This window comes from Rhinoderma darwinii, chromosome 3 (genome assembly GCF_050947455.1).
Source record: "Rhinoderma darwinii isolate aRhiDar2 chromosome 3, aRhiDar2.hap1, whole genome shotgun sequence".
Taxonomy (NCBI): Eukaryota; Metazoa; Chordata; class Amphibia; order Anura; family Rhinodermatidae; genus Rhinoderma; species Rhinoderma darwinii.
This window is the reverse complement of record NC_134689.1, coordinates 64,397,878-64,422,647: the sequence shown is the minus strand read 5'-3', so window position 1 is coordinate 64,422,647 and position 24,770 is coordinate 64,397,878. Positions and strand designations below refer to the sequence as shown.

Sequence of the window (24,770 nt, the reverse complement as noted above, 5' to 3'; positions counted from 1 at the left end):
ACACATGTTTCTGGTAATTTGCCGGATTATCGGAATTTTTTTCCAAAAACAATTTCCTTATTCTAAAATGCATTTGTGACACAAAACTGGGTTTCTACAACATTCATACAAATACTGTCATGGAGATCAGGCACTTTATTCTGAGGGTAGGATTTATTTTAGACTTGACCAGATTTTTACACTAAAAATACCCTCATGTGGCCCCTCTATTCCTCAGGAGTACTACCGGGAAGGTGACCTACCAGACAGGAAGGTGCAGAGCAGAGTTTGTAAGAATTAAGTCTTCTTACCTTGCTGCAGCAGTGGTCTGCACGTTCCTTCGTCCGGGAGGTCGCCACTCTAGTCCCGGGAGATCCCCTGGGTGGGGTGCCGTCCTTCTGGTCAAGTCTTTGTTCGGGCGCCAATTTCTGTGATCGCAATGGGGTCACTTTACGCCTTGATCTCCATGCAGGTTCAAATCAGGTGGGGGGGGGTGCGAGCTCGGAGAAGCAACAGATACACTGAGACGTTTCTCAAGGTAAAATACTTCTAATTTATTGAACTACAAACGTTCCTACTTATAGCATCAGACGAACAAAGAACATTCCATAACATATGAGTCATCTGTATATTCAAGCCTTACAGCTTCCTTTCCCATAAAGCTCATTGGTGGAGCACCAGGTATTCCCTTGTGTTTCCTTTATGCTTAGGGGGGTGGTCAAGTGATTGACCACCATCTGTTTGCAATTTTCAAGGGACGGCAGAGCATCTGCAAACTATTTCTTCTCTTAACCTTTCTAAAATACCCATTCTATTGTAACACATGTTTCTCCTTTATAACATTTCACTCCTTATGGTCCCAAATACATTATATATGTATATTTATACCATAACACCCTGAAAAAAAGGGTATAACTCTTACCTGACACTGTTGTAAGTTTTGATATTTCTGTTTGCTTCAGGATATGTTTTATCACTTGTTTACTTTTCTGCTGGAAAGGTCTGTTTGATATAATAGCTCTTAGTTGCACTTTACCGTTCAGTTCCTGATGAAAATTACACTTTAATATATTTGATGATAGTCCAATAGAATTTCAAATTCCTTTTTTTTTTTTTTTGGCTATTCTTATTCCCCCATCCTCCTCTCTTTGTTACTTGACTGGGATGTTGACGATTTTCTTAGTGGACGACGCTGTCAAGTTTTCCTCTTTCTGAAGTAACCCTTTCTTCTAGGAGTCTACAATGTTTAGTTAACTGTCTAAATATGCTGAGATGTGCATTTAAATTGATGATGAGTATCGTGACCATGCCAGAATGTTATTTAGTATTTTCTTTGATTGTCTCCAATGGCTTCACTTAAAAATTGTTCTTTTAATGTAAGGGGCTTTAACATCACCAAAAAAGTAGCCAAATTTTCGCACCCTTGAGAGTCGAAGGTGGAGGTTATTTTTCTCCAAGAAACCCACATACGTCTTAATCATGTATCGTCCCTGTCTCATACCATATTTAACTCTTGGTACCATAGCCTGTTCTCCACAGCATCAAGAGGTACTAGTATAGCTTTAAAAATCATGTCCCCTTCAAAATTGCTGCTATGCAATGAGACCCTGAGGGTTTCTTGTTTATTAAAGGGACCATAGCAAATCAAATGTTCACTTTTGTCAAATTGCTCCTAATATTGGGCAACTCACCTGGCTTAATAAGGTTTTAGACAAGGTCTCTCTGCTCACTGAAGGTACTCTTGTATTAGGTGGCAATTTCAATACCTTATTAGACCCCCCACCTTGGATTCTTAATAGGCAGTTCGATCTTTAAGTAATAGAGATGGCGTGAGGAAGGCACAAGGCTGGATGAGGCCTTAATGTCTCTCAGTAAGAACGGTTTACAGTAGGGCAAAATAAAGATTTTGCAGTGTTTACTGAGTCAGGCCTACCTCTTTTGTAGGTGAGGATGCGAGCTGCAGCTCAAATTCAAATCCAAGGAGGCGTGGACCACTGTATAGGGAGTTCCAGGATAGGGTGCTGATGAGAGTTGTGTTCCTCAAAATACTTCCAGGTCTCTGGAACAGGCTCTGTGTCACGGACACTGGGTTTGTGGACCCACTAGGCTGCTCCGCCGTAGCGGGGAGGCAGCTGACCAGGTCACAGTCTATGTGAAAGTAAGATGGCAGACAGTAATGCTTAGGTACCTGAAATAGTCCGGGCGGTGACTGTGGCTTCAGCACGGATGGAGGCAGGTGCGGAAAGTGGCGCCAGACGTGGCGGGCAGTATCCGATGAGCAGATGACACTTGACGTGGCAAGCGGATTTAAACAAACTAAGTGTTTGGGCGTCTACTTGGCAGATGAAGTTTAATGTAGATAAATGTAAAGTTATGCATCTGGGTACCAACAACCTGCATGCATCATATGTCCTAGGGGAGCTACACTGGCGGATTCACTTGTTGAGAAGGATCTGGGTGTACTTGTAAATCATAAACTCAATAACAGCATGCAGTGTCAATCAGCTGCTTCAAAGGCCAGCAGGATATTGTCGTGTATTAAAAGAGGCATGAACTCGCGGGACAGGGATGTAATATTGCCACTTTACAAAGCATTAGTGAGGCCTCATCTAGAATATGCAGTTCAGTTCTGGGCTCCAGTTCATAGAAAGGATGCCCTGGAGTTGGAAAAAATACAAAGAAGAGCAACGAAGCTAATTAGGGGCATGGAGAATTTAAGTTATGAGGAAAGATTGAAAGAATTAAACCTATTTAGCCTTGAAAAAAGACGACTAAGGGGGGACATGATTAACTTATATAAATATATTAATGGCACATACAAAAAATATGGTGAAATCCTGTTCCTTGTAAAACCCCCTCAAAAAACAAGGGGGCACTCCCTCCGTCTGGAGAAAAAAAGGTTCAAGCTGCAGAGGCATCAAGCCTTCTTTACCGCGAGAACTGTAAATCTATGGAATAGCCTACCACAGGAGCTGGTCACAGCAGGGACAGTAGATGGCTTTAAAAAAGGGTTAGATAATTTCCTAGAACAAAAAAATATTAGCTCCTATGCGTAGAAATTTTTCCTTCCCTTTTCTCGTCCCTTGGTTGAACTTGATGGACATGTGTCTTTTTTCAGCCGTACTAACTATGTAACTATGTAACTATGTAACTATATGGCACTTGACGTGGCAGATGACACTTGACGTGGCAGATGGCACTTGACGTGGCAGATGGCACTTGACGTGGCAGATGGCACTTGACGTGGCAGATGGCACTTGACGTGGCAGATGGCACTTGATGTGACAGATGACACTTGACGTGGCAGATGGCACTTGACGTGGCAGATGGCACTTTACGTGGCAGATGGCACTTGAACACGGGTAGGCACAGGAACAATGCGGAATACAGGAACGGTAACAGGGCACGGGTAACAGCTGGAACGGGAGACACTAAGGGACCATTTGTGAGACAGACTGGGAAAGACTAACAACGCTCAGGCAAGGATCAGAAGGGCTGGGGCATTCTTATAGAGCAGGAAATCATGTGGGTTAATGATCATTGTTTTCATGTGTGTGCACTGGCCCTTTAAGAGCGGGCGCGAGCGTGCGCGCGCACCCTACGGGACCCAGCCGGACGGAGCGGAAGTGAGCGCTGGCATCTCCTAGGAGGGAGAGGGAGGCCAGCGCTCACAGATCCATGGCTGCGGGCGTCGGGAGGTGAGTGAACCCGACGGCCCGCGGCCATGGGTGCTACACTTTGCTACTGTGGCAGGAGGTAATCACCCAGTTCCCCGGGGGTTTCTGTCCTTCCGGTCCCCTAGTGCAGCAGACGCGGGTCGGGCCGGCGGAATATTTAGTCCCTGTGTAGGCCACAACTGAAAGTTGCTTATTTTCAGGCAAGTCGCCCCTCAAAATGTTCCTCTCAGTCCTGGGGATGTAGTAATAGCCAGCAGAGCACCGCAAAGCCCTCCTATTTGGCAGATGGCAGCAGATACCGTGGCAGGAGCACTTGGAAAATGCATCCTCTGACTGTGCCGCTCAAGCCACGCCCCCTTTTGGATCGGAATTATGAGGCTCAGTTTGTTCAAAATGTGATAAGGGATGTGAGTGAGGATATACAAACTAGTCGCGTAATGAACATGCAGAATGAAAATTTTTATAAAATTCCCTTTGCAACTTCTTATTCTTTAGATTCATCTATCAAACGCAAATGGCACATCTTGAAAAATTATCCAGTTATAGGGTCATCATTACCAGAGAATCCAATTATTACATACTGTAAAGCGCGCAATACTAGATCACTAAATTTATGACCACTACATTTTATATAAAATAATTTGCTAAACCAACCATACAAGGCATGTGTAATGATTGGGGTAGGGAAACAGACAAGTGAGCCCTAATCTACCCGCCACTCAGTCCCTGCCCACTTGCAACGACCCGCCCTAGGCGACGGGGTACAACTGGGCGACGGTCCCTACGCTCAATAAGTGCAAGACAGACAAACAGGCAAGGGTACACAGAAGCTAAGGGAAATGGGGCAGTTGCCCATGGCAACACCGTGAGCAACAAGAGTGGTGAACGAGCCGAGTCAAACCAGGAGTGTACGAGGTACCAAACGCAGAGCAGGAGAGTAGTCAGTAAGCCAGGGTCAATATGAAGCAGGGTCAAATAGTACAGAAGCTGCAGCAGGGCAAGGAAACCAAACGAGAAGAATCACAAGCAAGAAGGAACAGAAAAGGCAGGTATAAATAGACAGAGGGCGGGAGCTAGCTCCGTCTGGCTAGGCTGTGATAGGCTCTCCCACTCCTAAGCCTGCCATCCTGAATGGTGGAAGATGGAGTCAGTCTCACAGACATAGAAGCAGGTGCAGACTGATTACCTATGGGCGTTGACACAGAAGCTGTGCCTGGCAGATCCTTTACAGTACCCCCCCTTTTATGAGGGGCCACCGGACCCTTTCTAGGTGGACCTGGTTTATTGAGGAAACGAAGGTGGAACCTCCTGACCAATACCCCAGCGTGAACATCCCGGGCGGGTACCCAAGTCCTTTCCTCAGGCCCGTATCCTCTCCAATGGACAAGGTACTGGAGGGAGCCTTGGACCATCTTGCTGTCCACAATCTTGGCCACCTCGAATTCTACCCCCTCAGGGGTGAGAACGGGGACAGGAGGTTTCCTCGAGGGAGCCAAGGACGGGGAGCAGCGTTTAAGGAGGGAGGCATGAAACACGTCGTGTACTCGAAAAGATGGGGGCAACTCCAGTCAGAAGGAGACAGGATTGAGGACTTCAATGACCTTGTACGGCCCTATAAACCGGGGAGCAACCTTCTTGGACGGAACTTTAAGGCGCAAGTTCTTATACGATAGCCACACCAGATCCCCAACCATAAACAAGGGGTTAGCAGAACGTCTTCTATCTGCCTGAGTTTTTTGTATGCTCTGGGACGCCTCTAGGTTCTTCTGAACCTTGGCCCAGACTGTGCACAGTTCCAGATGAACGACCTCTACCTCGGGATTGTTGGAACTACCAGGTGAAACGGAGGAGAACCGTAGATTAAACCCAAAATTACAGAAAAAGGGGGAGACCCCTGACGAGTTACTGAGCCGGTTATTAAGGGAAAATTCGGCGAGGGGAATGAATGAGACCCAATCATATTGACAGTCAGAGATAAAACACCTTAAATATTGTTCTAGAGACTGATTAGTCCTCTCAGTTTGGCCATTAGTTTCAGGATGGAAGGCAGAGGAGAAGGACAGATCAATCTCCAACTTTTTACAGAAGGCTCTCCAAAACAATGAAACAAATTGTACCCCTCTGTCAGAAACAATATTGACATGGACCCCATGGAGACGCAGGATGTGTTTGACAAACAAGGTAGCTAACGTCTTAGCATTGGGTAGTTTCTTGAGGGGCACAAAGTGGCACATCTTACTGAAGCGGTCTACTACAACCCACACCACCGACTTGCCTTGAGATGGAGGCAAATCGGTGATAAAATCCATGGAGATATGGGTCCAAGGTCTCTGGGGAATGGGCAAAGAACGTAGTAAGCCCGCTGGTCGGGATCTGGGAGTCGTGAACCTAGCACAAACCTCACAAGCGGCGACGTAGGCCTTAACGTCTTTAGGCAACCCAGGCCACCAATAGTTTCTGGCAATGAGGTGCTTGGTACCCAGGATGCCTGGATGACCAGATAGTGCGGAGTCATGATTTTCCCTAAGTACCCTTAGCCGGAATTGCAGGGGAACAAACAGCTTGTTCTCAGGAAGGTTCCCGGGAGGTTTTCTTCAAGGGGTTTATCATATTTTTAGAAAGTCCAGTTTTCTTGTGAAAGTTTCTTGAAGAAGATGGAACAAAATAAAATTAGATTTTTTTTTTTTAGCAAATGCGTCAGTTTATGCTAGCATTTTTCACACACAGTATAGACCACGGACAAAATTCATTTTCTTTCACATTCTTCCACTTCTCCCGTGCATGGGGATACCAAATATGTGTGCCTTATTATTCACATAGAGATGTAGGAGGGCTTACGATAGAAGAAGCTTATTTCACAAATCACCTCTTTTCAAATTTGGTTTTACAAAACTCAGCAGAGTTTCTATAACACTATCAAAATATCTGCTCTTGAAGCAGAGATCCCAAAATATTAATCTAGGGGTATAATGGGAATTTCTTTTTTTGGGTTTCCTAAAATAAGAAAATAATTAACCCCTTCCTGCATCTTGGCATAAATGCACGTTCAGGTGAGCAGTAACTTTGCGTACCTGGGCATGCAGTTACGTCCACGCTTTAACAGTTAACCGCCACACGGCGCTACACCGCAGTGGCGGTTAACTGTGCAGGGTGTCTGTCCTACTCTCCTCGTTGCCGATCAGCAGCCTGTCGCCACTGAAATCGGCAATTAACCCCTTCGATGCGGCAGTCGATTACCATCGCTGCATTGAAGAGGTTTAGAGCAGATCGGCAGAACCCCACATGCATTTGCGAGGGCTGGCGATCCTTGTCACGGCAACCGGAGGCCGGACAATGGCCTCGGGGCTGCCATGAACGGAAGCCTATGAGGACCAGCCAGAGGCTAGTTCTCATAGGCTTCCTGTCAGAGTGACTCTCACGTTACAATGACAGTTAGAACACATTACACTACGTACAGTGGCGTAACTAGCGCTGTAGCGGCTGCTACGGGGCCCGCGGCATGAGGGGGCCCGTGTCACTCACCGGCACGGGCCCCCACCGTGGCCGGGGGCACCGCTAGCTGCTGCTATGGCTACTACAGCGCGACGCCACTTAACATTACGACAGAGCTGGGAGGTATCTCCGCGCTCTGCCATTAAAGGGGTTGTAACTACAAAAGACATGTATCCCCTATCCACAGGATAGGGGATACATGTGTGATCGCTGGCAGCGATAAGGAGAACAGGGGACCGAAAGTCCCCTGAAGCTCTTCATCGCAAACCTCGGACTTCCGGGGTCTGTGTCGGCAGCTCCGTGGAAATGAATGGAGCGCCGATCGCGCTTGTGTGCATGCGTGACCAGCGCTACTTTCATTTCTATTGAACTGCGCAGACGCCGGAAGTCAGAGGTTAGTCATGGAGAACTTCAGGGGACTTTCGGTCCCCCGTTCTCCCTATCGCTGCAGCGATCACACATGTATCCCCTATCCTGTGGATAGGGGATACATTTCTTTTCTAGGATAAACTATAGGTTTGATTTTTTTGGGGGGGGGTTGGGGCTGTACGGCATTACCTACAGGGGGGACTGTATGGCATTACCTACAGGGGGGGTTGTATAGTGTTACCTACAGGGGGGCTGTATAGCGTAACCTACAGGGGGGCTGTATAGAGTTACCTATAGGGGGCTGTATAGCATTACCTACCGGGGGGTTCTGTATGACGTTACCTACAGGGGGGTTCTGTATGGCGTTACCTACAGGGGGGCTGTATAGCGTTACCTACAGGGGGGCTGTATAGTGTTACCTACAGGGGGGTTCTGTATGGCGTTATCTACAGGGGGTTCTGTATGGCGTTACCTACAGGGGGGGCTGTATAGCGTTACCTACAGGGGGGGGCTGTATAGAATTACCTACAGGGGGTTCTGTATGGCGTTACCTACAGGGGGGGCTGTATAGCATTACCTACAGGGGGTTCTGTATGGCGTTACCTACAGGGGGGGTTGTATAGTGTTACCTACAGGGGGGCTGTATAGCGTAACCTACAGGGGGGCTGTATAGAGTTACCTATAGGGGGCTGTATAGCATTACCTACCGGGGGGTTCTGTATGACGTTACCTACAGGGGGGTTCTGTATGGCGTTACCTACAGGGGGGCTGTATAGCGTTACCTACAGGGGGGCTGTATAGTGTTACCTACAGGGGGGTTCTGTATGGCGTTATCTACAGGGGGTTCTGTATGGCGTTACCTACAGGGGGGGCTGTATAGCGTTACCTACAGGGGGGGCTGTATAGCATTACCTACAGGGGGTTCTGTATGGCGTTACCTACAGGGGGGGCTGTATAGCATTACCTACAGGGGTTCTGTATGGCGTTACCTACAGGGGGGGCTGTATAGCATTACCTACAGGGGTTCTGTATGGCGTTACCTACAGGGGGGCTGTATGGCGTTACCTACAGGTGGGGCTGTATGTCGCTATCTACAGGGGAGATGTATAGAGTTACCTACAGGGGGGGCTGTATGGCGTTCTCTACAGGGGGGTCTGTATGGCGTTCTCTACAGAGGGGGCTGTATGGCGTTCTCTACAGGGGGGGTCTGTATGGCGTTATCTACAGGGGGGGTTGTAAAAAGGGCACTATCTACAAGGGGGGATTGTTTGACACCCAGGGGAGGGGGGCCCCAGTCAAAAGTTTGCTATGGGGCCCAGTCTTTCCTAGTTACGCCCCTGACTACGTAGGTAGTGTAATGTGTTCTAGCAGCGATCAGAGCTGCAAGTTTAAGTGTGCCCTAGTGGGACAAGTAAAAAAAGTTAAAAAAATATAATAAAAATGTTTTTTAAAAAAAAGTATAAAAATAAAAGTTATAAGTTACATATTACAACCCGTCCCGCAAAAACAAGCCCTTACACAGCTTTTTTGACTGAAAAATAAAAAAGTTATGGCTCTCAGAATATGGTGACAGAAAAAATAAATTATTTTATAAATAAGTTATTTTATTGCGCAAATGCTGCTAAACATAAAAAAAACTATGTACAAATGGTATTGCCGTAATCATATCGATTTGCCTTTAAAAAAAAAGAATAAAAAAACATTGTCAGAATTGATGGTTTTTGGTCACCTTGCTTGCCAAAAAATAGAATAAAAAGTGATCACAAAAATCACACATACCCCAAAATGGTACCAATAATAACTACAGATTGTCCCGTAACATATAAGCCCTCACACAGCTCCGGGAAAGAAAAAAGAAAAAAGTTCTGGCTCTCAGAATATGGTGATGCAAAATGTGCAGTGTTCCAAAAGCGGATAAGATTGGGCACCATTTATCAGCCACATATTTGCAAGTTATTATTTATTTACCCCATTATTATACCCTCTTATTATGCCCTGATGTACTCCGCACAGTTTACATATGCCCCCACATTCTAAACTGAAATACCAGCAAAACGCCAAACAGAACTACTACCAAGCTAAATCTGTGCTCCAAATGCCACTCCCTCCCTTCTAAACAGCAGTTTACGCCCACAGATCTAGCATCGCCATACCCGGGAGAACCCGGTTAATATTTTATGAGGTATTTTTCTTCAGTGGCACAAACTGGGCACAGCATATTGTGCACTAAAATGGCATATCAGTGGAAAATTATAGTTTTCACTCTGCACCATCCGCTGCACATTAACCCCTTCGCACATCATGACATAGCATGTCGTGGTGTGGGGGTGATGTATGGAGCGGGCTCACGCGCTGAGCCCGCACCATACACTGCGGGTGTCAGTTGTGTATTAGAGCTGACACCCAGGACTAAGGGACAGGAACAGCGATCTCGTTGTTACAGGAGCCTGTAAAAATTACAATATACTGCAATACATTAGTATTGCAGTGTATTGTACCGGCTATCTACTGATTACTGGTTCAAGTCCCCTAGTGTGACTAATAAAATGTGTAAAATCAAAAGTAAATAGTTATTATTAGTGAAAAAAAGTCCCAAAAAAAAACTCTTCACATTTTTTTCTCTAAAGTAATGTAAACAAATTTATAAAATACACAAAATTGGTATTGCTACGTCCGTAAAAGTCAGAACTATTACAATATACCGTTATTTAACTCGCACGGTGAACGTTGTGAAAAAGAAAGAATTTAAAACAGAAAAATCGCTATTTTTTGGTCATCTTGTATCTACCAGAAAATGTAATAAAAAGTGATAAAAAATTTGTATGTACCAAAAAAATTTATCAATAAAAATTACAACTCGTTCCGCAAAAAATAAGCCCTCACACCACTCTATTGACGGAAAAATAAAAAAGTTACGGCTCTTGGAAAGCAGCGAGGGAAAAACAAAAAACAAAAAGTAAAAAATGGTACAGTCCAGAAAGAGTTAATTACTTTCTAATAAAAAAACATTTATGACCGCATGTGGGGTATTGCCGTACTAGGGAGAAATTGCTTTACAAATGTTGAAGTGATTTTTCCTCCTTTATCCTTTGTGAAATTGAAAAAAATTAACATTTTAGTGGAAATAATGTTGATATTTATTTTCACTGCCTAATTCTAATAAATTTGAATAAATTCTGTGGGGTATAAATGCTCATTATACCCCTAGATACATTCCTTAAGTGGTGTTGTTTCCCAAATGGCGTCACTTTTGGGGGGTTTCCACTGTTTTGGCCTCCCATTTCAGCTAAATTTGAGCTCTAAGAGCCAAATAGCGCTCCTTCCCTTCTAAGCACTGCTGTTGGTCCAAACAGCAGTTTATTACCCCATTTGGGGTATTTCCGTAATCGGGAGAAATTTTTTATAAATGTTGGGGTGCTATTTCTCCTTTTTTCGATTTTTACCTTTACAGACTAATTCCAATGAATTCATCAAAACAACTGTGGGGTGAAAATGCTAACTTTACCCTTAGAAACATTTCTTGAGTGGTGTAGTTTCCAAAATGGGGTAACTTTTGGAGGGTTTCCACTATTTTGATACCTCCAGTGCATTGCAAACGCGACACGGCACTGAAAACTATTCAAGCAAAATCAGAAATCCAAAATCCAAATGGTGCTCCTTCCGTTCTGAGCCCTGCTGTGGGTCCAAACAGCAGTTTATTACCACATATGGGGTATTGCTATAATCGGGAGAAATTGCTTTATATATGTTGGGGTGTTTTTTCTCCTTTATTCCTTGTAAAAATTAAAAATTGCTACGTTTTTTCAGAACAAAAGTAGATTTTCATCTTCACATACTAATTCAAATAAATTTAACAAAACTGTGGGTTCAAAATGCTAACTATACCCCTAGATAAATTCCTTGAGGTGTGTAGTTTCCAAAATGGGGTCACTTTTGGGGGTCTTTACTGGCCCCACAATACCTCTTCAAACCTGACAAGGTGCCTAAAATATATTCTAGAAAAAAGGAGGCCCCAAAATCCTCTAGGTGCTCCTTTGATTCTGAGGCCTGAGTTTCAGTCTATTAGCACACTAGGGCCACATGTGGGATATTTCTCAAAACTTCAGAATCTAGGCAATAAGTATTGAGTTGCGTTTCTCTGGTAAAACCTTTTGTGTTATAAAAAAAAATGGTATAAAGAGGATTTTCTGACAAAAATAAAATATGTAAATGTCACCTCTACTTTGCTCCAAATTCCCGTGAAACACCTAAAGGGTTCATAAACTTTATAAATGCTGTTGTGAATACATTGAGGGGTCTAGTTTTTAAAATGGGGTGTTTCATAGGGGTTTCTAATATATAGGTCCCTCAAACCAACTTCAGAACTGAACTGGAACCTAAAAAAATAAATAAATAAATATTTCTAAAAACTGCAGAATCTGTGCAATATATATTGAGTTGCATTTCTCGGGTAAAACCTTCTGTGGGACAGAACAAAATGTATTACAAATGAATTTTTCCCAAAGAAATGAAATTTGTAAATTTCACCTCTACTTTGCTTTAATTCCTGTGAAACACCTAAAGGGTTAAAGCACTTTCTGAATGATGTTTTGAATACTTTGAGGGGTGCAGTTTTCAAAATGCGGTGATTGATGGGGACTTTCTAATATATAAGTGACTCAAAGCCACTTCAGATCTGAACTGGTCCCTGAAAACATAGCCTTTCAAAATTTTCTTGAAAATATGAGAAATCGCTGCTAAAGTTCTAATCCTTGTAACGTCCTAGAAAAATAAAAGAATGTAAAAAAAAAATATGCAAACATAAAGTAGACATATGGAAATGTAAACTAGTAACTATTTTGTGTGGTATTACTATCTGTTTTACAAGCAGATACATTTAAATTTCAAAAAATGATAATTTTTGCACATTTTCTCCAAACCTTGGTGTTTTTTACAAATAAATATTGAATTTATCGACCACATATTTTCACTAACATAAAGTACAATATGTCACGAGAAAACAAGCTCAGAATCACTTTGATAGGTAAAGCATTCCGAAGTTATTACCACATAAAGTGACACATGTTATATTTTAAAAATCGGCTTCGTCCTGAAGGCCAGAACAGGCTTAGTCCTGAAGGGGTTAACTAAAATCTTATAATTCAGAACAGTATGGTATGTTTTTTAAAACATGGTTGAATGGACAGGCCTGGTTGCGAGGGTCATGAGCGACAGAAATATTGGGAATCTTTGTGGCACCCATCTTATCTGCAGACACGGCACTTTTTCTGGGGGTTGCTTCCAGTTGGTGTTGGTGGAATGTGAGTGATAAAATGTATTTTAGTCAGTCGTTTGACATCCTCAGACTGGTGCCATTCTCTAGTGTCCTGAACATCAAATATGAGGCCTTCAATAATTTTCTCCTCGAAATCCAGATATGTCTCTCTCCCTCTGTTTTTTTTTATAGAGCACAAATGAATTGTGGATGGCCACCTGTAGACGATAAATGGCCACTTTTTTGCACCATGTTTTTGTTTTGTGTCTCACTAAATAGGGCTGTAAAACCTGGTCGCTTAAATCCACCCCCCTATGTACTTGTTATATTCGGGCATGCTCACTGGTTTGTGCTTGTCCGATGTTGCACTCATTTCCCTCACTGACACTGTTCCTGCAGTATGAATCGTGCTTAGCATATATACAACTTTACAATCCCTGTACTTGACCGCAAGCAATTCCTCAGATGCATAAGCACAGGAGTCCCCCTTTACCATGCGCTTCCCCACTAATTGCTGAGGAAAACCAATTCGGTTTTTGCGCATGGTACCACATGCCCCGGCCCTTGCAGCATGCAAATGCCTAAACAGGGGCACACTAGAATAAAAATTGTCTCAGTAAAGGCGGTACCCCTTGTGAAACAGAGGCTGCATTATCTCCCACACAATTTTGCTGCTGGTAGAAAGATCAGGGGGGCATCCAGGAACATTTATTGAGCAGTCCCACCTTACATAAATTCTGAAGGTGGTAGTATATCCTGACCCGCTTTCACACAATTTGTAAAGCTTAACGCCATATCTTTCCTTTTTAGAGGTAGATATTGGGATTCGTCCACACTTACATTCTGCTTAGGGGTGTAGAGTTGCAGAAATAAATTATTGAGGGAATTTATTAGCGGTTTTTATTTTGAACCACCGATCACGGTTTGCATTGGTACTTGAGGGGGCCTGTGCATTGTCATTGAAGTGGAGGAAGTTCATTATTGTTTCATAACGAGACCTGGGCATTACTGCAGAATACACTGGGGAGGCTTGGGCGGGTCTTGTTGACCAGAAAGACCTAATGGAGGGCTTTTTTTACAATACCCATATTTAGGGTGAGCCCCAAATTTTTTTTGAATTCCAGCAAATTGGTGGGCGTCCAATCTCTGGCATGTGTGGATGAAGGTTTCTGCCTTATATACTGAGCGGCATATAAAGTATAAATATAAGTGTGAGTTTTCATGGAAAACACAAAATTATCTGGGTGACAATAGGAACTATATATATATATATATATATATATATATATATATATATATATATATATATATATATATATACACTACCGTTCAAAAGTTTGGGGTCACCCAGAAAATTTTGTGTTTTCCATGAAAACTCACACTTATATTTATCAAATGAGTTGCAAAATGACTAGAAAATATAGTCAAGACATTGACAAGGTTAGAAATAATGATTTTTATTTGAAATAATAATTTTCTCCTTCAAACTTTGCTTTCGTCAAAGAATGCTCCATTTGCAGCAATTACAGCACTGCAGACCTTTGGCATTCTAGCTGTTAATTTGCTGAGGTAATTGGGAGAAATTTCCCCCCATGCTTCCAGAAGCCCCTCCCACAAGTTGGATTGGCTTGATGGGCACTTCTTGCGTACCATACTGTCAAGCTGCTCCCACAACAGCACTATGGGGTTGAGATCTGGTGACTGCGCTGGCCACTCCATTACAGATAGAATACCAGCTGCCTGCTTCTTCACTAAATAGTTCTTGCACAATTTGGAGGTGTGCTTTGGGTCATTGTCCTGTTGTAGGATGAAATTGGCTCCAATCAAGCGCTGTCCACAGGGTATGGCATGGCGTTGCAAAATGGAGTGATAGCCTTCCTTATTCAAAATCCCTTTTACCTTGTACAAATCTCCCACTTTACCAGCAGCAAAGCAACCCCAGACCATCACATTACCTCCACCATGCTTGACAGATGGTGTCAGGCACTCTTCCAGCATCTTTTCAGTTTTTCTGCGTCTCACAAATGTTCTTCTGTGTGATCCAAACACCCCAAACTTCGATTCGTCCGTCCATAACACTTTTTTTCCTCTGTCCAATGTCTGTGTGCTTTTGCCCATATTAATATTTTCCTTTTATTAGCCAGTCTCAGATATGGCTTTTTCTTTGCCACTCTGCCCTGAAGGCCATAATCCCAGAGTCGCCTCTTCACTGTAGACGTTGACACTGGCGTTTTGCGGGTACTATTTAATGAAGCTGCCAGTTGAGGACCTGTGAGGCGTCTATTTCTCAAACTAGAGACTCTAATGTACTTGTCTTGTTGCTCAGTTGTGCAGCGGGGCCTCCCACTTCTCTTTCTACTCTGGTTATAGCCTGTTTGTGCTGTCCTCTGAAAGGAGTAGTACACACCGTTGTAGGAAATCTTCAGTTTCTCTGCAATTTCTCGCATGGAATAGCCTTCATTTCTAAGAACAAGAATAGACTGTCGAGTTTCACATGAAAGCTCTTTTTTTCTAGCCATTTTGAGAGATTAATCGAACCCACAAATGTAATGCTCCAGATTCTCAACTAGCTCAAAGGAAGGTCAGTTTTATAGCTCCTCTAAACAGCAAAACTGTTTACAGCGGTGCTAACATAATTGCACAAGGGTTTTCAAGTGTTTTCTAATCATCCATTAGCCGTCTAACACAGTTAGCAAGCACAATGTACCATTAGAACACTGGAGTGATGGTTGCTGGAAATGGGTCTCTATACACCTATGTAGATATTGCATTAAAAACCAGACGTTTGCAGCTAGAATAGTCATTTACCACATTAACAATGTATAGAGTGTATTTTTGATTAATTTAATGTTATCTTCATTGAAAAAAACTGTGCTTTTCTTGCAAAAATAAGGAAATTTCTTAGTGACCCTAAACTTTTGAACGGTAGTGTATATATGTCCCACTAGAACATGCGATCATTGGAACGCTTGTAAATGGGGGGGGAGCTCATGGGCCCTGGTACAAAATGGTGAATTCTTGCGCCATACATTGTCACTGACATAAACTACTCTTGACACCTCCAAATCCAGCACCTCCGACATACCTTTTGCAATGGGAAACAGACTTCAATATAGCTCTCTCCTCTGAACAGTGTTCCAGAATCTTTACCCTATGCACAAGACCTGCATTAGTTCAAGATTTCATGAATCTAATTATAAACTTTTATAGAGTTGGTATTGTGTACATACCCACTTGCATGCTATATTCCCTGATGCATTCTACATGTGTTAGAGATGTAACTCTGAGGAAGGCACGTTTTTTTGCATACTTTTTTGTCTTATGGGGCTTTGACGCCTTTCTGGGAGACCGTGACCAGAGTTTTTCGCACAGTTACGGATTTGACAATGGAAATGGGCCCTGCCCTGTTCCTTTTACATCCCTTCGAGATTCCAAGTCCTATTTACAAACGTTCAATTCTTAGACATCTACTTGCTGCTGCTAAGATGTGTATACCATTTCTGTGGAAACAGCAGAGATCTCCTCCAATTTCACTCTGGTTTTCGAAGGTCAATGATCTCATGACCATAGAATACCTATCGTCTTCGCTATCAGATAATCATGATTGATTTTACAAGACCTGGCCAGACCAGGAGAGCCCTGTATTCCGCAAAATTTTGGAAATCTATCCAGAGTGACTCTACATGATTTTACCACTCTGACATGGGGGTGAAGTCATAACGGGACTTACAGTCCTTTTACCCCCTCCTTTCCCCTCTCCCCTCAACCAATAATGCAGTCAGTTCAGAAGACGGTATGCAGAGAACTGCATTGCTGATTTCTAGCACATCCAGGAGTGTTGCAAAGCATATGTTCCCTCTCTCACACAAAAAATTATCTATATACAGATACAGTTATTAAATCATACCACTATACCAGATGAAATATTATCTGCATACTGTTATTGAACACAACTCACCAGAGGCGTAGCTAGGTTCTCCAGCACCCGGGGCAAAGATTCAGTTTGGCGCCCCACACCCAACCTCTTTCCCGACATCTCCTTCCCCCTCGCCGTGTTTGTTTTCTCTACCAATCGACGTGTCATTTCTTTTTATGTAACGCGAGCATAAAATTATTTGTACATTTCACAAGCAATATGATTCTATACACAGCACTAGAACCAAGCTCGGTACATATATACAGCCCCAGAACAAATACAGCTCAATTTAGTGCAACCCCTGCCGTATAGGTGTGTACGGTGTAAAACTACAGCTCCCAGCATAGCCCGAACAATGGTAAGGATATGCTGGGAGATGCCGTTTCACAAAAAATAAATCCTATCATAATCATATCACCCATCATCTCGCTGCAGATCATACAGTGACTACAGTGCTGATTAGAGGCAGAGTGAACATTTACATTAAGTGACTCACCGGTCACGTCTCAGATTCTAGTTCTTTTTCTCCATTTGGTCCAGACCTCTATGATGACTTCTCCCGGTCCATTTCTGCAGTTTGCCGCTCACATGTCTTCAGCTTCTCTCTTTTCCAACATTTCTGCACCTATAAATAAATATAAAGTTATCATTATACCACACACTACGCCCCTATATATAATAGCGCCAAACACTGCACCTCTAATTATAATAGCACCATACACCGTGTCCCACACACACCGTGACCCCTGTAGATAGTGCCTGCCATAGAGCCCCCTGTAGATAGTGCCTGCCATAGAGCCCCATGTAGATAGTGCCTGCCATAGAGCCCCCTGTAGATAGTGCCTGCCATAGAGCCCCTGTAGATAGTGCCCCCATATAGACCACCCCTGTATATAGTGTCCCACAAATAACTCCCCCTATAGTGCTCTACAGATAGCCCACCCCAGTATATAGCCCCCTGTAGATATAGCCCACCCCTGTATATAGAGCTCTACAGATAGCCAAACCATGTATGTAGCCCCCATGTAGATATAGCCCACCCCTGTATATAGTCCTCCACATATAGTCCACCCCTGTATATAGTGTTTCACAGATAGCCCACCCTTGTATATAGCCGCCCCCTTGTACATATAGTCCACACCTGTATATAGTGCTCCACTAGATAGTCCACCCCTGTATATAGTGCTCCACAGATAGCCCACCCCTGTATATACTATATACAAGGGTGGGCTATCTGTGGAGCACTATATACAGGGGTGGACTATATGTACAAGGGGGCTATATACAGGGGTGGGCTTTCTGTGGAGCACTATAGGGGGGAGCTATTTGTGGGATACCATATACAGGGGTCGGCTATATCTACAGTTGTACTATATACAGGGGTGGGCTATATCTACAGGGGGACTATATCTACAGGGGGACTATATACAGGGGTGGGCTATCTACAGGGGGACCATATCTACAGGGGGACCATATCTACAGGGCTGGGCTATATCTACAGGGCTGGGCTATATCTACAGGGCTGGGCTATATCTACAGGGCTGGGCTATATCTACAGGGCTGGGCTATATCTACATGGCTGGGCTATATCTACAGGGCTGGGATACACACAGGGGGGCTATATATACACAGGGGTGGGCTATACACAGGGGGGGTATATCTACAGAGGGGGTTATACACAGGGGGCTATATCTACAGGGGTGGGCTATATACAGGGGTGGGCTATATACAGGGGGAATATATCTACAGGGGGAATATATCTACAGGGCTGGGCTATATCTACAGGGCTGGGCTATATCTACAGGGCTGGGCTATATCTAAAGGGGGGCTATATACTCGGGTGGGCTATCTATGGAGCGCCATATACAGGGGTGGGCTAAATCTACAGGGGGCTATATACTATATAGCCCACCCCTGTATATGGTGCTCTATAGACAGCCCACTCCAGTATATAGCCCCCTGTAGATATAGTCCCCCTGTATATAGTCCCCCTGTAGATATAGTCCCCCTGTATATAGCCCAGCAGATATAGTCCCCCTGTTTATAGCCCCCTGTAGATATAGTCCCCTTGTAGATATAGTCCCCCTGTATATAGCCCAGCAGATATAGTCCCCCTGTATATAGCCCCCCTGTAGATATAGTCCCCCTGTATATAGCCCCCCTGTAGATATAGTCCCCCCTGTATATAGCCCAGCAGATATAGTCCCTCTGTATATAGCCCAGCCCTGTAGATATAGTCCCCCTGTATATAGCCCAGGTAGATATAGTCCCCCTGTATATAGCCCAGCCCTGTAAATATAGTCCCCCTGTAGATAGACACCCCCCGTAGATAAAGTCCCCCGTGTAGACAAAGTCCCCCCCCCCCCGCGCAGATACAGCCACACTTCTATTACAATTTTTAAAAAAATAAAAAAAATTCAAACTCACCTTATTCCCGCTCCCACGCCGCCCGGCAGCCATGGAGACCTGCTCTCTTCTGCGCAGGTCTCCAGGGGGTTGAACACAGCGTCTATGAAAGGCGCTGATTGGCTGGGCAGGATGACTTTCCCTGCCAGTCAGTCAGCGCCTTTCATCGACGGAAGCGTCACTGGTACAAAAGGTACCAGTCGCTTTATTCGTGGAAAGGCGCCGAATGGCCGGGCACGGAACGTGCCCGATCATTCATTGCTTCTAATTGTACCTGTGTCCTTGCGACACAGGTACAATTATAGTGCAGGAGGAGGGGGCGCTGGCGCCCCCCTCTGAACTGCGCCCGGGGCACATGCCCCACTTGCCCCCCCTAGCTACGCCCCTGAACTCACTATTAAAAAGACTAATAACTTATTCCAGCCACGACTCGTCTCTGCAGAATTTGACACACAAACATGTTGGTTTCTCACTTTTCCAGCACACTCCTTACCAATACCCCATCCGCTAAACAAACTCGTAATCCACAGTGCCCCAGTTGGTAATAATGATCCCTTAGTGCTCGACACATTAAAAGTGCCCCATTAGTAACCGTTTCTCCCACACAGTAATAATGCCTCATTTGTGCCCCTATAGATAGCGCCACACACACAGTCCCCTGTTAATAGGGCCACACACACAGCCCCCTCTAGAGAGTGCCACACAGCCCCCACTTGTAGAGAGTGCCACACAGCCCCCCTTTCTAGAGAGTGCTTTCCAGCCCCTCTTGTAGAGAGTGGCACACAGCCCCCCTTGTAGAGAGTGCCACATAGCCCCACTTTGTAGAGAGTGCCATACAGCCCCCGCTTGTACAGAGTGCCAAACAGCTCTCTCTTTTAGAGGGTGATACGCAGCCCCCAGAGCGGATAGTGGTAGTCTGCCGCTACAGCTCTCAGCTCTGCCTCACGTGACTAACATTTAGGGGAAGGTCATGCAGCGGCAGTCTGAGTGGTGTTGGCCAGCTAGTGGATCAGTCCAGTCACCTGACCTGAGTCAGTCACCTGACCACTTGTCACTGACGTGAGGTCAAGTGACTCAGGTCAGGTGCCTGGACTGGTCCATTCCTGTCACAGGCCCCAGTCACCGGCCTCACTCAGACCGCTTACTCACTTGGCCACAGCCTGCAGATTTTCAGATTCTACAGTAATCAAGCGGAATCTTAAAATATGCATGCGGCCTACTCTTCCATCTGCACCACACATGTACATTTTGGCGCATGCGCAGTGCAAAGTTCTGGTAGAATGAGTCTAAATCTCGGACGGTGCTATTTTCTGCCGAACACTATGGACGGCACAAACAAAAACCTGTTTTTTGTGGACTGTTTGTAATTTTACAGAAGGTTGGTAACCCTGGTGGAGGGATAAAACAATAAGAGAACTGATACTATTATCTAATAATAATTTTGTATTACATTTTAAATAATTACCAGATTTAAATCTGAATATAGATTTGTATTTAAAATGTTTTATAATCCGTTTATATTTATATTCCAGTAATATGTATTCCATAGAAGCTGAAGAGACTGATGCACTTTTAGGATTTCAAAATCTGACAAAAAATTACAACAAATATTTACGACCTAATTTCAATGGTACGTACTACAGTTTTTCTTCATATTATGCACTTATGCATTTTTATCAAGTCAAAATGTTTACATTTTCATACAGTACATTTGTAAATCACAAGTTAGGGATAGCCACTCCCACATCTATTGAACTGTTTTAATAGTTTTCCGATCTGGATGCATGAAAAGGTATCAAGATTTTGATAAATGAATTAATAAAAAGGTAAGAATAAAACAAAAGTTTTATAGGAAATATATCTTTATTGGCTAAGCAGAAAAATTATAATACTTTTTCTAACTAAGCTGAAAAATATAATTTCAAGCTTTTGAAGCACAGAGGCCCTTTCATATGGCAAGCTTATGAGGTCCCATTTGTAAACATGCCTGATGAAGGGGCCTCTCTGATCAAAAAGCTCTGGTCAGCCAATAAAAATATTAGTCCTTCATTACTTTGTCTTTTTTTTTTATACAAAGTACCGTATTTTTCAGACTATAAGACGGACCTGATAATAAGACGCACCCAGGTTTTAGACAACAGAAAATAGGAAAAAATTTATATTTGACTACTTTTTCAATATTTTTTTACACTCCTGAAAATGTATCTAACTTTTTTTTACACATTTTATTAGTTACCCTAGTGGACTTGAACCAGCGATCATTAGATCGCTGGTACAATACACTGCAATAAATGGATGAGTTACGGAAACAGCGTAACTCGCTGAGCTACGCTGTTTCCATAACTCCCATAGTAGTGAATGGCAGTTACAGAAGCAGCATAGCATGCAAGCTACGCTGTTTCCGTAACTACTATTCAGTCCTATGGGAGTTACGGAAACAGCGATGCTCAGCGAGTTACTCTGTTTCCGTAACTCAACCATGTACGCTGTTTTCGTAGCTACCAAGTCCCGGAAACAGCCTAGCTCACGGTGCTACGTTGTTTCCATAACTCTCATTCACTTCTATGGGATATACGGAGACAGAGCAGCTCAGCGAGCACTCGGCTGTTTCCATAACTCCTGACCACCTAACCAGGAAGTGGCTGGGAGATAGCGGAGCCGAGTAAGATAGAACGAGGTTTAGGGGGACCCGTTCTAGAGATAGGTGCAGGTCCCATAGGTGGGACCCGCATCTATCTAACATTTATGACATATCATTTATGACATATAGGGATAAATGCCACGGTCGGTTTTGACCGCGGCATGTAACTAGTTAAATGGTTAGGAACAGCGCCATCACTGTTCCTGGCCGTTAGAGCAGCGTGTCAGCTGTAAAACACAGCTGACACCTGCAGTGCATGGAGCAGGCTCAGAGCGTGAGCTCGCTCCGCTCCAAAGATCATCCCCTCCCCGCTCCAAGATGTGTCGGCATCATGGGTAGGAAAGGTGTTAAGTAAGAAGCGGTCAGGGGGCTGACTGCCGACTATAAGATGCAGGGACTTTTTAGAAAGATTTATTCTTGCTAAAAACTGCGTCTTATAGTCCGAAAAATAATGTATAATATTATATGGCTATGTCGATGGAAAAACAAAAAAGTTAGGACTTTTTGAATGTGAGTGAAAAACCAAAAATAATCCTTAGTCATTAAGGCAAAAAAAGGTCTGGTTGTTAAGGGGTTAATTTACACCAATATAGGACAAAATCAATTTTTCTACGTTTACACAGGGCGGTTACGCTGCTTAAAAGTAGGCAGCGTATCCGTCCCTGTGGCCGCATTAAATTGTGATGCAGTCTTTTGCCCGTAATGTCCGCTGCGGAAAACTGGAGCATTTAGCTGGCCTGATGATTGGCTGCAGTAGCAGTCACATGGGATGAAGCACTATCCAAGGAGGCTGGCCCCCTGATGTCATCCATGCTAGCCTCCTGGAATGACGTTTCATCCCATGTGATGGCCGCTACAGCCTGTGATTGGCTGCAGCGGTAACGTGGGATTAAACGTCATGCTGTAAATTTGACAAAAGAATATAAAACATTTATTTTAAGTAGTAGTGAAATAAAGGCTGCTATTAAAAGATGTGGAGATAGTGGTTAAAAATATGTATATATATATATAAACTGTATTGAGAAGAATTGTAATAATATAAATTAAAAATAGAAGATAAACAATTTACTTAGGCCTCATGCACACAGCCGTGCCCATAATCACGGCCTGCGATTGCGGGCAAGGCCAGCCGGCGAAGGCCGCTGCCCGCATTTTCGGCCCATTCTCCCATACAAAGTATGGGAGCATGGCCCATAAAACACGAAAGATAGGACGTGTTCTATTTTTTGCAGTACACTTGTATGGCACTGACACCTATCCGTAGCGATACAGAAAGGTCAATAGAACTGAATGTGTCCGTAATTGCCGACCGTATTAAGGTCCACAATTACAGAGATTTTTTACGGTCGTGTGCATGGGGACTTACTGAAATTTTGGCATTTTACCTGTTTTGTCACAGAGGACATTTTTCTAAAAGTGACAACAGGAAGTACAACCATATTGGGTTTCCATCTTTTTTATTATTATTATTATTATTATTATTATTATTATTATTATTGTTATTGTTAATTCCAGGGACTTGTGCATATGAAATACAAAAGGGCAATAAAAACAGTTAAATACAATAAATATGAGTTTTCTGAGTGACAGACTGGTAGAGAAAGAGTGAAGGCCCTGCCCGCATTCCTTCACAATCTACAAGGGAAGGAGACAGGTGGTTAGGGTCAATTAATTAGATTCTCAGAAACTGATAGGTAACCATCATTTTGTCAGCCTGTTCTATCATTAAAATAGTGACAGCTTCACCATCAGTTTGTTAGACTAGTCAACCATTTTTATTCATTAACCCCTCAACGACTGCCCATACGCCTTTTTAAAGGCGGTAATTAAGGGTACTTATGCCACAGTGTCGCCTTTTCATTTTGCTGTGTCATAAGTCTCTAAAGGGCAGGATCATAGTTAGCTCCGATATTGCCCGTTCAACCCTTTAGATGCTGTGGTCAATATTGACAGCAGCATCTAAATGGTTTCAGGAGAAGGAGGGTTTCTCTCACACCCCATTGGCATCCCCGGAACAAGATAGCAGTGTGTCGATGGTTTCCATTGCAGCCGAGGACCTAACAGCCCCCTGGTCTGCCATCAGTGTATACACAATCTTATATAAGGTCCGAAAACAATTGAATGCGGTTCAAAAAAACTCCAAAGGAATATGCTAAACTTACAATCAGCCAAACAGGAGTCATGCAACCCACCATCACTAGATTCATAAATGGGTTCAAACATACATTTTAATGGATACGTTAAAATCTACATAAACAAAATAAATAGAAAGCATACCTTCTTATATTTTAGTTACCTTACATAGAAGTTTTAGGATAATTATCTCTGTAGACCTAAGCCATACTGTTTAAAAGTGTCATCCCGGGATAAAAAATTGCATTGCAATAATATATTTATGTGAAGCTTAGTAACTTACTAATATACTTTAATTAAAAATTCTGGTCTAAATGTTGCAATTCAAACCTCATGAATGATTCAGGAAGAGCTGGAGCTTTTCTAAAAGTGATGACGCTCCGACATGGCCCCACGTGACTGAGCTCTTGCTTCATGTGCTGTTCGTGCTCCAGCACTGCTCCCGACATTAATATTTAGTCAATTCAGGGGTTTGCTATTGGTGGAGTTCCGGAGCAAAGCATCAGCTGTTGCTCTGCCTGGGGACTCCAGCACTTCTGCCGATGTCACTGTCCATATATTGACAATGACGTTGGCAGACCAGTACTGGAGTCCCGGAGCAGAGCATCAGCTGATGCTCTTCCTGGCGACTCCACAACTTCTGCCCACATCATTGTAACTGTCCATTTATATGGACAATGACGTCGGCAACACTACTGGAGTCCCGGAGCAGGGCATCAGCTGATGCTTTACTTGCAGACTCCAGGACTTCTGCCAACGTCACTGTTCATATATCCGGAGAAAGCTATGTGCGAAACACGTGTTGGGGTTGACCCCCCCCCCCCCATAGTTCTGGTCTTTATGCCTCCTTAATTTTACTTTTTTGCTGTCTTGTTTTTTTGTATTACTTTGCTTTGGATGGTT

At 43.6% G+C, this 24,770-nt stretch overlaps 1 protein-coding gene across 2 annotated transcripts in view; it reads left to right on the top strand.

Annotated features, from left to right (window-relative positions):
* LOC142748949 (gamma-aminobutyric acid receptor subunit pi-like) overlaps nt 1–24,770 on the top strand; it is a 628,889-nt gene that overhangs the window by 36,625 nt on the left and 567,494 nt on the right. For both annotated transcript variants that reach the window (XM_075856382.1, XM_075856380.1), the window contains exon 2: nt 20,626–20,723. In XM_075856382.1, the coding sequence (XP_075712497.1) occupies nt 20,626–20,723 (98 nt within the window). The remainder of the gene's footprint in view (nt 1–20,625; nt 20,724–24,770) is intronic.